The following is a 15,095-nucleotide window of genomic DNA, read 5'->3' on the forward strand; positions in this document are numbered from 1 at the left end:
TTGGGTTATGAAGTAGCAGTGAAGATTTCACGTGACAAATGATCACGGGAGGATGATGCTTTGCATGAGAATATCAGGGAATTAATGACCATGTTAATTTTTTGATGCAGTTGGAGTTTTAATTTTTTTGATTGGTATGATATCCTTGTAATATAGGGGAGGGGCTAGTCTGAATTAGTGGGTTTTTTCAGTAGGCTATGATGTATGGCATTCGATATTAGCTTACCATTTGTTGTACTGCATTTGCCAATGCACCGATATTATTTTAATGGTAGAAATGCTATGATATGCCAGATCAGCATCAACTTTGATATATTGGTAAACATGGAGTTTTAATTTTCAATGCACTATCATCTAAGTCTGGATCATAATTTTTTTAAAAAAATAAAGGCAAAATAATATTAATGATAATAATAAGGTTCAAAGTACAATAATATAAGAACAAAAAAGCCGAATTATTAGGGCTAATAATAATATAGAGTTAAGCTATAAATTTGTTTAAAAAGTTTGCAATTTAAAGTGCTAAGTCTCTGGAAGTAGTTTTTGGTTTAATGTCATTCTAAAAGTTTTCAAATTGTAGTAATGTTATCCTGATCGTTATTTGGGTTAAGTTTGACCATTAGTTAACTAATTATATTGAGTTGGCATGTTCACGTGCTGTCCACATTATTTTTCTTTCTCGGTTAAGTGCAAATTTGCCCAGAAAGGTTTTACTTAGGAGCGCTTGGTATTCTAAAGTTTTCAAATTATAGTAATGTTACCTCGATTGTTATCCATGATAAATTTGATCATTAATTAATCAAATATGTTGAACTGGTAGATCCACGTGTGATCTATTTTATTTTTTCTTCAAGGTGAGGATTTAGCACTAACTTTGAAAAAATCAATGCTTCTGTGCTTTTTAAGCCTGTGGCTATTTTCGAAGTCGTCCTCATTATTTATATCTTTTAAAAATTCTTGTGAGCTTCTTCTTATATATGTTCTTGTAAAACGTATTAAACTAATAGCGAATGACAAAATAACAGATGTGGAAAGAGTTGTTTTTGTGTGGGAGAAATAGCATTAATGTATGATCTAGGAACGATGTGGATCACATGTAAACATACCAACTCAATATATTTGGTTAGTTAGTGATCAAATTTAACATTGATAACAGTTCGGACAATATTGCTACAATTTGAAATTTTAGAATACTCAGCGCTTATGAGTGAAAACTTTTGGGGTAAATTTGCACTTAACCTAAAAAAGAAAATGACATGGACAACACATCGATCTGCTAGGTCAGCATAGTTGGTCAATTAACGGTCAAACTTAACCCTCAAGAAGTAGAAGGACTAACGGCTTAACAGTTTTAAATTTGAGGGACCAATAGCTTAAAAAACAAACTTTAGGGACCTTGACCAAAGTTGACCCAAACTACAAGGACTAGAAACTGGGTTTGCCCTTTTCTTTTTGAATTTTCCCACCACTATAGAAATGATATTTTACGTTGGTTACATAGGACTTTTCATGTCGGCCAATGGAGGGACGAAAATGTGAACGATTTAGCTTGTGTTCAAAATTTGCATCGGTTAAACAATGTGAAATTTTTTTAAAAAATGTAAGTTAAAATATAACCAATGTGAATGCTGTTTTTCTAAAAAACAAATCACAACTATTCAGTCTCTTATCTTCCATTATTATAAACACACAAAAAAAAGAATAACTCAATCATTAGAATTACAGAAGCACTATATATTTCATACTCATCAAAAAAGAGACTATAATTCCAATAAATTATACTACATTTAATCCTTAATATAGAACTAGTCAACTAATTTGAGTAGATTGATGAAGTTTGTTAAATTAGTTAATTGTAATAAATATGTTATTTTTTCTAGAATACTCTTAATAATCATATGTATTAGCTAAAATTATCATTTGATAGAACTTTTAACATACGCAACTATAACAATGACTACTCTGAAAAAAATAGATAAATATGAAAAATAAAATTGATAAGAAATCTTATATTTAAGACGAAATTAAATGTCAAAATAGTTTTTATATTAAGAATCAGAGACAGTAGTACCTATTAGTTCTTTCTTAAAGTCGTAGGTGCCTAGACAATCTAAGATATGAATCTTCAAAAGCATTTTTGATGGAGAAGATGGAAAAGGTATAGGAGTGTCGAACCTTGGAGCGAACCAGATTTGATGAAGAAACTCGTGAGGCATGAATATTTTGGGTCACTTTGATTTTTGTTAAGATTTAGGAGTGTCGCACCTCAAATTTGAAGCAAGAGTCAAACTTTGGGAATCTTTAGCTTGACGACGGCAGTAACACTGGCGTAAGCTGAAAAGGATGATCTTGTATCCTAAGTGTGTGAGGCGGGACTGGTGATGCATGCAATGTTATTCTGGGTTGAGGGAACGAAGAAGAAAGGAAAGAAAATAGAATTGAGGCTGAGGTGGGAGAGTGAAGGGAGAAAATAAAACGTTAGATTAAAAATAACCAAGGATCGTGATAAAGGTCTGTACATATTAATAGTTTCATTTCTTTATTTTTTTTTAAAAAAATTCAAATAATTTTGTCCTCCTCTTCGTGTTCAGTTCCAATGGCTCCATTCTTCTTCATGGTCAATGTCACTGTACCATTATCCTGTTTTTGAATTAGCTAATCTTACATTCTTCAACTCTTAATATAAAACTTAATTAATTATTTTGAGTAAATTAAATATATTAGTTAAATTAGTTAATATGATATGTTTTTTCAAAATACCTTAATCATCTTCTTTAATTTATTTCCTCCCTCTCTCATTTAATTATTATTGAAGGAATATTATTATGGTTAATTTAAAAAGCATTGATAAATATGTGAATGGGTCTTACATATAGGACCAATATCAACTCTCAAATTATATTCTATATTAAGGACTGGAGGAATATTATATTATTTGCTACTACCTCTGATCCTTAATATAAGATTTTGTTTGACTTTTATTTGGTCCTAAATATAAAATCCCAATCTATTTTGTCTTTCATATTTACATAATTTTGTAAAGATAGTCTTCCTAATAATAGTAGTTCTAACCAATAAATTTGATTAGCAAATAGCAAAAATAATATCTATTTATTATAAATTACTAATTTTTTTTTTAATCTACTCAAATTCTTGTATATGTTTATGATCGGAGATGGTGTTTGTTAGTGTAGAGTTTAAAATGTGTGTTGGGAAGACTTGGCCAAGCAGAGAACCCCGCCGCGCAGTAGCAGCCACCTTTGTTTGTGGAGACTGTTCATCTTCACCACAAATCTCAGCATCCCTCCATTGATTCGACTGAAAAGGGTCGTCGCGTGAGAAGATTATCTTTCTTTCTGTTTTCATTTTTGATTCCCCGGTTTATTGTTTGTGGTTTTGTAATTCGGAGCAGGACCAAAACACTGTAATTTGTTTGTAATGTTCGACCTTCGAAGTTACAAAAGGAAAAGTGCAAACTCTTGTAATGCTGCAACTGCCATCAGGAAAAGAAAACTTCAAAGCACTAACCACGAAGTTAAAATCGTAAAATGGTGAAGGGAACCCAATAAGATATCAGGTTATTCTTCATGAAATTAATAGAGGTTACGCTTCTAAAATTTAATTTAACAGTTAAAAATTATTTTGAACAAGTTTTAATCATGTAAATCACATGTCTTGATATACATACAGAATTGAGGGAAAAGCGCTGCGCCAAAATGAGGCTTAATAGTAACAAATGAGCTTAAATTAGGGCTTTTCAATTTTGAGCATAATATATATTGCCAAGCCTATAAACTTTTTTTTTCCCTAGGAAAATTAAAATTTTATTCTTTATAATTTCATTCAATATATAATTAGGGCCGATACTCTTCAAGGCTTGACACTGATTTCTCCTGAGCTTAACTTTTCTTTTTTTCTTTTCAATATTTACAGAGGATTTAGCTTATGTCTGAACAATAAAATTTCGACAAGGTAATATTTGTACATGCACGATTGAAACAAGCAGAAGGCAAAGGATCCTCTGTTTACCTCTGTTTTCGGACCCCAAAAACAGAGGCAATGGAAACAATATGATAATAGCATGGGATGATATCCAAACACTCCTAAAACAGAGTCAATTTCGACTGTTGTTCTTCATACGGCGTATATTCTTTATCGATTCAAATCTCAACACTCCACTGACATGAAGATGATATCTATTGTTTGATCATTGTTTTTTTGTCTACTTATTCAACATTTGCATGCTTACAATTTACTTTCTGATCAAAATATTAAAATATGACAGCAAAAAAATTTATCGAAGGCCACCACAGTCAAATAATCTTTAACTCATTTACAGACATACAAGGAGTCTCGTTTTTCTTTTCTTTTCTTTGTTTTTTTAAATTTCGGGGGTTGAAAGTGAGATAATGAAATGGCTAAATCATAACAGCTACTTAATTAATGGTGAGAAGGAACGCCATTCGCGGTGCAAGGAGTTAATCAAAAGGATATAAACTACGGGACCTAATTATATATTCAATGAGATTATACAGATTAAAATTTTAATTTTCCATAATTTTTATTTTCTAAAATACATGGACTAATTTGTAAATGAATAAACTATAGGAATTGAGCTGCATCGAATTAAAATTTAGGAATTAAGTTACAATTAAGTTAAAATTATAGGATTGAATTGCACCGAGTTATAATCTAAGGTTGGGTTACCAATGAGTTAAAACCATGAGAATCAAAAGATTAATTTTCCCTATATATATAATTATTATGGTGGCCGTAAAAAAATTATTATTAAAAACAAAAAGCAGCTAAATTACTATTACCTCTAATATTTAATACATATATATATATATGATCTAGTTGATTAATTTGAAAAAGATTTACTAAATTGCTTAATTATAGCATATGAGTAGATCATTAGATCATGTATCAAGTTATAAATGAGACAAGTTAGTTTAAACCAAAAGATATCAAAAACAAGAACTTGAATATTACTAGGAAGTTGCACAGCACCTTCCAAAATCTTCCTGTGTTGCCTTTCTAACACAATGGGCAAAAGATGATAAACATCCTTTGCGGAGCGGAACTAAGAAAGATAGGGTTTTAATACTTTAGAATTGTTTCTCATTTTTTGGGAGAAGTCTGTGGAAATGGTAATACAGGAATTTGCTGTTTTCTTTCATTTCCCATATTGAAATACCTCAGGAAGTAGTATAGTTTATAACTTCAAGATAATCTCCTGTCTAAAACCTGTTCATAAGCACTTATAAACACTTTTTATATAAGTCACAATAAAACTTTTTTACATATTTACCTCATATTCCATAAAACTACTTATAAGCTGTTACTAATGAGCTAGTATTTTGAAATTAAGTTCTCTGAGAAATGCATCATCATGAATCTCCCACACCGGGGAGCTATTTCATCTAATGAATTAATTAGTCTTTTAAAATTAAACTCTTAATTTCCAATAATTACACTATTCAAATGTCTAAAAAGTGAAAAGGAAAACCCAATAATGGACTGACGTAGGGTCACATGGTTCTGTCCTTCAGCAAAATGGAACAGTGTCCCGTCCAGAACGCGGTTTGAAACGTCAGCGCCCGAAGACTGGAAGACCTGAGAGAAGACTTGCGGCTCACTCCGACCTTTTTCACTTCTCATTTTTTCTTCATTTTTCTTTCTTTAAAATCTGTACCAGGCTGCTGGACTTCATCTTATATCAGGGCGGTGGGAATCGAACAAATCTTTCGATATTATTTCATATTTCAGGTTTCTACTTTCTTCCTTTCTCCTTTCTACATTTTTTTATCACTGAAATGACTTGGTTAGATCTGTGAAATTTTGCTTTCAAACTTTGCATGAAGAGTGGAAATCTTGCGGTGAGAAGAACCTTGTCTGTTGGTGTTTCTATTATATCTTGTTTTCTTCAGTGAAATGGATTGTTTCTGTTATGGATCTTCGAGCATTTTGTGATTTTGAATTTTTACTTTATATGTTGTAATATGCCCAATGCCTCTCTCAAGGCTTCGCATTGGACTGATTGCTGCACTCTTTGTTGAAGCTCCTATTATATATGTATTCTTCTTTCTGTTTTTGTGTTTTTACTTTTGTTTGGATTCAGATTCCAGATCCTTGCGATGGCGCGTGATGTCGATGGAGTTGGGTGTTCTTCAAGCTCTTCTGCCTCAACTAAGAGATGGAAGTATGATGTGTTTTTGAGCTTTCGAGGGGAAGATACTCGGAAAAATTTTACTGATCATTTGTATGTTGCTTTAAAACGCAAAGGATTGAGAACTTTTCGGGATGAGGAAGAACTTGAAAGGGGAGAATATATTAATCCAGGTTTATTACAAGCAATTGATGAATCTCGTTCTGCAATTGTGGTGCTCTCCTCAAATTATGCTTCTTCAACTTGGTGTTTGGATGAGCTTCGAAAGATCCTGCAGTTAAAGGAAGAGTCGAGTCTTCAAGTATTTCCAATATTTTACCATGTAGATCCCTCCGATGTTAGGAAACAAAAGGGATGTTTTGCAGAGGCATTCATAAAGCATGAAGAAAGATTTGTACAAGACAAAATGAAAGTGCGAAAATGGAGGGATGCGTTAGAAAAAGTTGCTACTATATCTGGTTGGGACTCACAAAATTGGTAATTACTTTTCTCTCAATAACAATCTTTTATTTTTATTTTGTTGAAAATAAGGGTGTTGATATTCAACTAAACTTTAGAGTTCATTTATTTGCTAGCAAAATTAATAGACTTGTAGTGCTATTGTTTATATTTGTTGTTGACGAAATAGGTTTCTCAATTGAATTCAATCAATGATAGCATTTTGAAATGGTCATTTTTCTTTAGCGTATCAAGCAGGTCTGTTGACTTCTAGTAAAATTACATAATATAATTATTATGTAATTCAATAGTTAAAAAATTAATATTAATAATTTCTCTGTATTTTGAAGTTTCATTGTTTATTTTTGTCCAAAAGAAAACTTTCGTTGTTTATTTATTAATAATTAATAATATCTATTATTTTTTGATGGTTGGAAATGTTACCATACAGCGTTACATATTGAACTTTTAATCTGACGTTGTTCCTTAAATAAAACAAAGAAAAACTACTCAAGGGTCAACTATAAAACATGTTACCAAAAAAAGTGAACTCCAACAATCATATGTTTACGTTAATATAATTAAATGGCTTCAGTATTTAGGAGTTCGCAAAGTGTGTGTACACACACACAATGGTAGCAATCTTCTTTCTTAATCTCTTTTGCATCAAGACTAGACTATACCGTAGCTTCTCACCCTCTGTTTCTGTCTGTAAATACTAGAAGCTCTGCGCAACTCTTCAATAATGAAATTATTTTCATGTCGGTATAATTATATTTTCCTATGCAGGCATGAAACGGAATTCATTGAAAGCATTGCTGAAGAAATCATGTCAAAGTTACTTGATGATGAATTGCCATCTGACCTTGGTATGTTAATTGGAATTCAACCAAAATTAGATGAATTAGAGTCAATCGTCGCAAGGGAATTGGGAGGAGTTGGGTTTATAGGAATATGGGATACAGGAGGTATAGGCAAAACAACTCTTGCTAGAGCTTTTTATGAGCGAAAGCTCAAAAACTTTGAGATTCACTGCTTTCTTCATAATATTAGAGAGGCATATGAAAAAGAAGGTTTGATTTCATTGCAAAAAAGAATTCTTTTTTCTTTAGAGAAAAGAAGTATGGAAGTGTGTGATTGTTATGAAGGAAAGAAGTTGATAAAAAACATGTTGTGCAATAGAAAAGTTCTACTTGTCCTTGATGATGTGAGTGACATTAGCCAACTTGAAAATTTGGCTCCAAAGCAAGGATGGTTCAGCAAAGGGAGTATAATAATAATAACAACCAGGGACAAGCATTTGCTATCCTCGCATGGTGTATCTACTAAGTATGATGTGAAATTCTTGAGTGATAATGAGTCTCTTGAACTTTTCCTTCAAAAAGCCTTTAAAGGAGATAAACCTAATGAAGATTATTTGAACCTTGCTAGAACCGTCATTGAATATGCTAGAGGCCTTCCTTTAGCGCTCAAAGTGTTAGGTTCATTTCTTTGCAAAAGAACTATAGTGCAATGGAAGCATGCACTAGCTAAGTTCAAGAAAGTTCCTCCAAATGACATTTTAAAGATACTTCAAGTAAGTTTTGGTGGATTAGACATTACACAAAAGACTATATTCTTGGATATTGCTTGCTTTTTCAATGGAATGGTCCAAGATAATGTCATACAAATTTTAGAAATTTTGGACAATGATCTTCACCCAAAAATTGGAATAAATGTTCTTATTGAGCAATCCTTAGTAATTAATTATGAAGGGCATTTGTGGGTGCATGAAATTCTTCAAAATATGGGTAAATATATTGTCTACAAAAAATCACCTAATGATGCCGGCAAGCATTCTAGGTTATTGTCCTTGGAGGATGCCAATCATGTATTAGAAAACAATAAGGTGACATTCCAGAGTTCTTGTGTTTTTGCACTATTTTTATAACAATTTATTTCATGACTTTTATATATTTTTACCTGAACTTGTTTTGTAGGGGACAGATGCTATTCGGGGAATAATTCTCACATTAGAAAAGTCATGTGATGCATTTTGGGATCCTGAAGCCTTCTCAAAAATGAGTAATCTCAAGTTACTTATCATTTCAAATTGCTCACATGTTTTACGTTTTCAATTGAATCTTCCTTATGGACTCAAGGCCCTTTCCAAAGAGTTGAAAGTGATAATATGGGAGAGGTATCCATTATTTTACTTGCCAAGTCAGCCTCAACTCCATCAACTTGTTGGACTAATAATGCGCCATAGCAAGTTAAAAGAACTTTGGAGCGGAAGACCGGTAATTATAGCCCTTCCATTTAAATTATTTGTGCATAATTTAATAATTTATAATTATAATTAGTTTTTGGTTTTTGAGGCCTTAATGTTTCCCTTTTTGTTGTTGTTAGTCTCTCCAAAGCCTCAAGTCCATTGATCTTTCTTATTCAGAGTACCTCATCAAAACTCCAAATTTTGATGGAATTCCTCATCTTGAAAAATTGATTCTTGAAGGGTGTTCTAACTTGATTGAAATTCACCAATCCCTTGGACAACACAAGAAACTCGTCATTGTTAACTTGAAAGATTGCAGAGAAGTTAAAAACCTTCCAAGGAAATTTGAGATGAATTGCTTAGAGACTTTTGTTCTATCTGGTTGTTCAAGAGTTATAAAACTTCCTGAGTTTGAAAAAGATATGGAACGTCTGTCTAAACTTGATTTAGAGGGGACTGCTATAACAAAACTGTCTCAATCACTGGGCAATTTGATTGGTCTTGTGGAGTTAAATTTGAAGAATTGTAAAAAGCTGGTTTGTCTTCCATGTGATGTTTGTAAATTGAAATCTCTGAAAATGATCAAAATTGCTGGCTGCTCAAAGTTTTCAAGCCTACCAAAGAATTTGAACGAAAAAGAGGCTGTGGAAGTGCTTGATTTGAGAAAAATTGCTATAAAAAGGCTTTCACTTTGTGAATACAATGGTGAAGCACAATCTTCATCATCATGGAGTTGCTTCTCCCTTATTCAATGGCCTTTGAGCTCAACAAATTTTATGTTATCATATCGCTATCTTTGTCATACTTGAGCCAATTAGAATTAGGTTTTTGCAACCTCCACGATGGATCACTTCCTGATCACATCAATGGGTTATCATCGTTGGAATATTTAGATCTAAGTGGAAACAATTTCATTGACTTACCATCTTCCCTCATTTCCAATCTTTCCAAGCTTACTGTTCTTGGTCTCGGTTATTGCCCCTGGCTTCGGTCTTTGCCACAACTTCCGTCAAATCTATCAGCTATATTCGCAAACGGTTGCCCGTCAATGGAACATCACAGAAGTTCACAACAGTTATGGGATCTCATTGGATCATTTCAACCTCAGGTTTATTTTATTTGTCTTTGCTTGTTCTTTCATCTTGGTCATTTTACTTCTTTAACATGGAAAATTGTTTCTTATAAGTTCACAACTATTTAAATATCAAGTCTTCAATTATAAGAAGGGATTCAGAAATTGTGAGTTTTTAGAATTACTTGAATCTTTTCTTAAATTCTTTGATAATAAATATCTAGTTTATTTGACTTTTACATGTATATTAACATTTCTTCTGATTAATTATCATACTTACAACAAAAGAATTTTTTTTTTGTCCCAGCGTGATTTCTTCATGCAACCTACTCGCCTATTAATAATTCCGGGTAGCCAAGTGCCGTCATGGTTTTATAATCAGAACTACTTTTGTGAAAAAGAATTCAATCATCCAAATGTGTCATTCATAATAAGCATATCCCCTGATTATTGTGATTCACGTGAATGGTGGGGCATAGCCATATCTTTAATGATAGAAAATGATTTTGCATTTGGATCAGGGGTGGATGCAATTTGTTGGACTTACAGATTTCCTAATGATAAATTTCCAATTACATATCACAGCCATGATATTTATTTAGATTCAAGTTGTGGTCATCAACTTTGTATTATATATATTCGGTGTTCCTCTTTGATTGTGAACGGACTTCAAATGGTATTTTTGGCTAAGAATGCAATTGTAAAAAAGTCCCCAACATTTAAAATAAGAAAGTGTGGGTGGCGAGCGGTGTGTAAAGAGGATGTTGAAGCTTGGCAAAGAACGAGGAACGAAGATTGTAGTAGCATCAATAATTACAATATCAGTGAAGTTGAGAAAAATGGAAGTTATGGTCACTGCCCGAGACATCATGATCCATTCATCGTTGAAAAAGATGACTACATGCTCCCAAGGCACGTAGATCAACCCTTCTTGTTTTAGATTAAATATATGATGGCTATTTAAAATTTTCTTTGATGCACTAATGTAATATAATCTTTCAATTCATATAAGTATTATATTCCCTTAATTATCTCATTTTCATAGGCGCTGTTCGGTTAATGGTTTTGGCCGGATTTGTCTCCATATCTTGGATAATTTTTCTTATTTTTCACCTTTTAATTGTATGACATAATTTATTTTCAACAGTCCATCAAAGGTCAAACTAGATTTTATATATTCCCTTAATTTTTTTCCCATTGATTTGTGGCAGAAGTCATAAGTTGAATAAGATTTTACCTCATTTTTATGTTTTAACACATCATATAATTATGTCCTATAATAGTCTTTTTTGGCACAACTATAAAAGAGAATCCCAATGTAAGGATACACATGATTGTACTAAGGGCATACCCTTGCAAGTGAATGGTAGGGCATACCCTTGCATACCATGATGAGGTTAATTGTTGGACTGACTTCAACTTCAACATTAGCCACAATGACTAAGTTCATTATTACTGGAGGAGGTTGTTTGGTTAAGAAATATCAAAATAAAAGATAATTAAGATAAGAAACTAATGCTTTAGACAAAAGGCTTTATATTAAGGATCTTAGGAAACGGTTATATATGTAATAAGGACAGGAGAAAGTATTAATAGATATAAGATCCAATTGTTGTAGGTCATCAACTATATATCTTGCATAATCATTGGTCTTGTTTTGTTGTAATTGAACCAACTTGAAATATCATTTTACACCATATATTAAGTCAGTACCATTTAAAATAAGCTCGTGTGAGTGGTGTTTGTTGTGTAGAAATGTTGGAAGATGGCAAAAATCCAGAGATGAAGTTGATAGTGATTCACGTGGCTTCAGCAATCCTAATGAAGTTGACAATAAAGAAGGCTGTAACTGTTGGGAGTGGATGTCAAACTTTTGGCATTCCATTGAGCATATATTTCAAACTTGGTGTTAAGGTATATTTCAGACTTTCTAGTTCAACTATATCTACGCCAATCACAAAACCGGTCCAGAAAGCATTGTTTTTGTCCCCCTTTACTATCTAGTGTCAATTCTAGGTACGTATTTTGTTTCTTTCAGTAAGAATTTCTCGTTACTTAAAGTATGAATGAGACCCTCCCTAGAAATGGGGTGATTTGTCCTCCTCCTTTTTTATTCATTTTCCTTTTAACTTTGTAATTTTCTTTCAAATAAAAATACATCTACTCTGATGACATTTATGTCTTCTTGAGTCATAAGCTGAAGAGTGGTCCTGATCAGGGTTTCTTTTTTAATGGAAAAGGAATTTTATTACTCGAGATATTTACAATGGGAATACAGCAGCTAAAGAGGAAGAAAGAAAACAATCAGTAGCGCTAAGTTACATTCAGAAAGAAATCTTTAGCTTTAATAACATGGTTAGTCCAAGAAAGGGCTTCATTTATGAGCTTGTGCGCTTCTGTATTGTCTTGGCAGAAGAGGAACCTACTTCGGGCACTCCAGAGCTTCCAGCAGATGATACCAAACAAGATGCTCCAGTGGGCTCCTTCTCTCTTAGCGTTCAGGTGTTGCTTAAACCAAGCATTAAAAGGCTGGGCGAAGAAAGTGATGATCTGATCTGCCGGGAGAGCAAGATTCCAGCACGCAGGGGCAAGGTTGCATCTTCGAACTATATGGTTTAAGTCTTCTGGTCTTCTTCCACAGATTTCGCAGTCATCCATATGGGACATATGACAGCGTACTCTGTTTGTGAGAATGCGGTCATTTAAGGCTAGCCAAATGAACGTCCTAATTCTTTGTGGGCCATGCCATGTCCATGCAATCTCCCATTGGGTGTCGATTTCATACCATTTGTCCATCATTACGAGCTGATAAGCTGAGCTCACTGTGAAGCCTTTGTTTCCATTCAGATGCCAATGGCATGTATCGAATACAGCACCGTTAGTCCGGGCTTTATTCTGCTCAATCATTCCCAGAATTTCCATCGGCGACGGGTCCTTAAACTCATTCCACTTCCATTGACCGTCATCTGTTACGTAGTGTGATATTGACTTGTGTAGTTCAGCCTCTGCTATGGGGGCGAAAGCCAGGTTCCTTAAGGGGTCTAGGTCTCCAATCCAGTGGTCCGATCAGAACCGTACCCCTTTCCCATCACCGAGGTTCCATTTTACTCCCAAAATAATTTCTGCCCTGATGCTTACTAAGCTTTTCCAGAGGTGAGACGCATTGCGAGCTTTCTCTTGTTACCCAACCTTATCATCGCTGCCATATTTTGCCCTCAAGACTCTGACCCAAAGCTGGTCTGCTTCTGTTTGAGAAACTCGAGAAGATAGTACCAGATGATGAAGATTATCTTAAGGGAAAATTACGTGCAGGTCCCACAGAAGGCAATTCATTACTCTGAGGTCCCACGAAATGTTAAAATCATTGACAGGTCCCAAGGGACCTTAGAGTAATATTTTCGATTTGTAAAATGACATTACTGCCCCTCATATTCCATATTCACATTTGCTCTGTTATTACGATTTACAATCTCAGCAGCGACTATTAACAACCCAATGAGAGGGCGTTAACAACCCTAGCAGTATCTGTTAACAACTTACTTTATAGAATCATATAACCTCCATATAAGAGTAAATTATAATCAAATAATATAATACAACAACTTTAACACTAAAATGGGAAGCTTTTTGATATCATTAAGAATTTTAACTAAATCCAATAGGATTATAGTAATATTTTAATGCGAAGATCCATTTACAATCTCAACAGCGACTATTAACAACCGAATGAGAGGGCATTAACAACCTAAGCAGTATCCGTTAACAACTTACTTTATAGAATTATATAACCTCCGCATAAGATTAAATTATAACCAAATAGTATAATACAATAACTTTAACACTAAAATGGGAAGCTTTTTGATATCATTAAGAATTTTAACTAAATCTAATAGGATTATAGTAATATTTTAATGCGAAAATCAATTTACAACCTCAATAGCGACTATTAACAACCGAATGAGAGGGCATTAACAACCTAAGCAGTATTCGTTAATAACTTACTTTATAGAATTATATAACCTCCGCATAAGAGTAAATTATAACCAAATATTATAATACAACAACTTTAACACTAAAATGGGAAGCTTTTTGATATCATTAAGAATTTTAACTAAACCCAATAGGATTATAGCAACATTTTAATGTGAAAATCCATTTACAACCTCAACAGTAAGTATTAATAACCTAAGGAGAACTGTTAACAACCTTAGCAGTGTCTGTTAACAACTAACCTTATCGGATAATATAACTTCTAACTATAACTAACTAAATTATAACTAAATAGTCTTAAAGTTAATTTTATTAGTTGTTAGAGGTTATATTATCCTATAAAGTTAGTTGTTAACAGATACTGCCTAGATTGTCAACAGCTCTCTTTGGGTTATTAATACTTACCATTGAGGTTGTAAATGGATCTTCGCATTAAAATGTTGCTATAATCCTATTGGGTTTAGTTAAAATTCTTAATGATATCAAAAAGCTTCCCATTTTAGTGTTAAAGTTGTTGTATTATACTATTTGGTTATAATTTACGCTTATATGGAGGTTATATGATTCTATAAAGTAAGTTGTTAACAGATACTGCTTAGGTTGTTAATGCCCTCTAATTTGGTTGTTAATAGTCGCTGTTGAGGTTGTAAATGGATCTTCACATTAAAATATTACTATAATCCTATTGGATTTAGTTAAAATTCTTAATGATATCAAAAAGCTTCCCATTTTAGTGTTAAAGTTATTGTATTATACTATTTGGTTATAATTTACTCTTATGTGGAGGTTATATAATTTTATAAAGTAAGTTGTTAACGGATACTGCTTAGGTTGTTAATGCCCTCTAATTTGGTTGTTAATAGTCACTGTTGAGGTTGTAAATGAATCTTCACATTAAAATATTACTATAATCCTATTGGATTTAGTTAAAATTCTTAATGATATCAAAAAGCTTCCCATTTTAGTGTTAAAGTTGTTGTATTATACTATTTGGTTATAATTTACTCTTATGTGGAGGTTATATGATTCTATAAAGTAAGTTGTTAACGAATACTGCTAGGGTTGTTAGCGCCCTCTCATTGGGTTGTTAATAGTCGCTGCTAAGGTTGTAAATCGCAATAACAGAGCAAATGTGAATCTGGAATATGAGGGGCAGTAATGTCATTTTACAAATC

General features: G+C 32.9%; 1 protein-coding gene across 1 annotated transcript; it reads left to right on the forward strand.

Moving 5' to 3' along the window:
• The first annotated feature begins 7,561 nt into the window (after positions 1-7,561).
• On the forward strand, positions 7,562-9,667 carry LOC114730873 (disease resistance-like protein DSC1). The gene is made up of 4 exons (XM_028917976.1): positions 7,562-7,575; positions 7,601-8,183; positions 8,587-8,886; positions 8,996-9,667. Exons 1-4 carry the CDS (start codon positions 7,562-7,564, stop codon positions 9,665-9,667), a joined length of 1,569 nt encoding a protein of 522 aa, XP_028773809.1.
• Positions 9,668-15,095: the final 5,428 nt, after the last annotated feature.

The sequence above is a fragment of the Neltuma alba genome, unplaced genomic scaffold (genome assembly GCF_004799145.2).
Source record: "Neltuma alba isolate B1F8T4 unplaced genomic scaffold, ASM479914v2 tig00012772_pilon, whole genome shotgun sequence".
In the NCBI taxonomy this organism is placed as follows: domain Eukaryota; kingdom Viridiplantae; phylum Streptophyta; class Magnoliopsida; order Fabales; family Fabaceae; genus Neltuma; species Neltuma alba.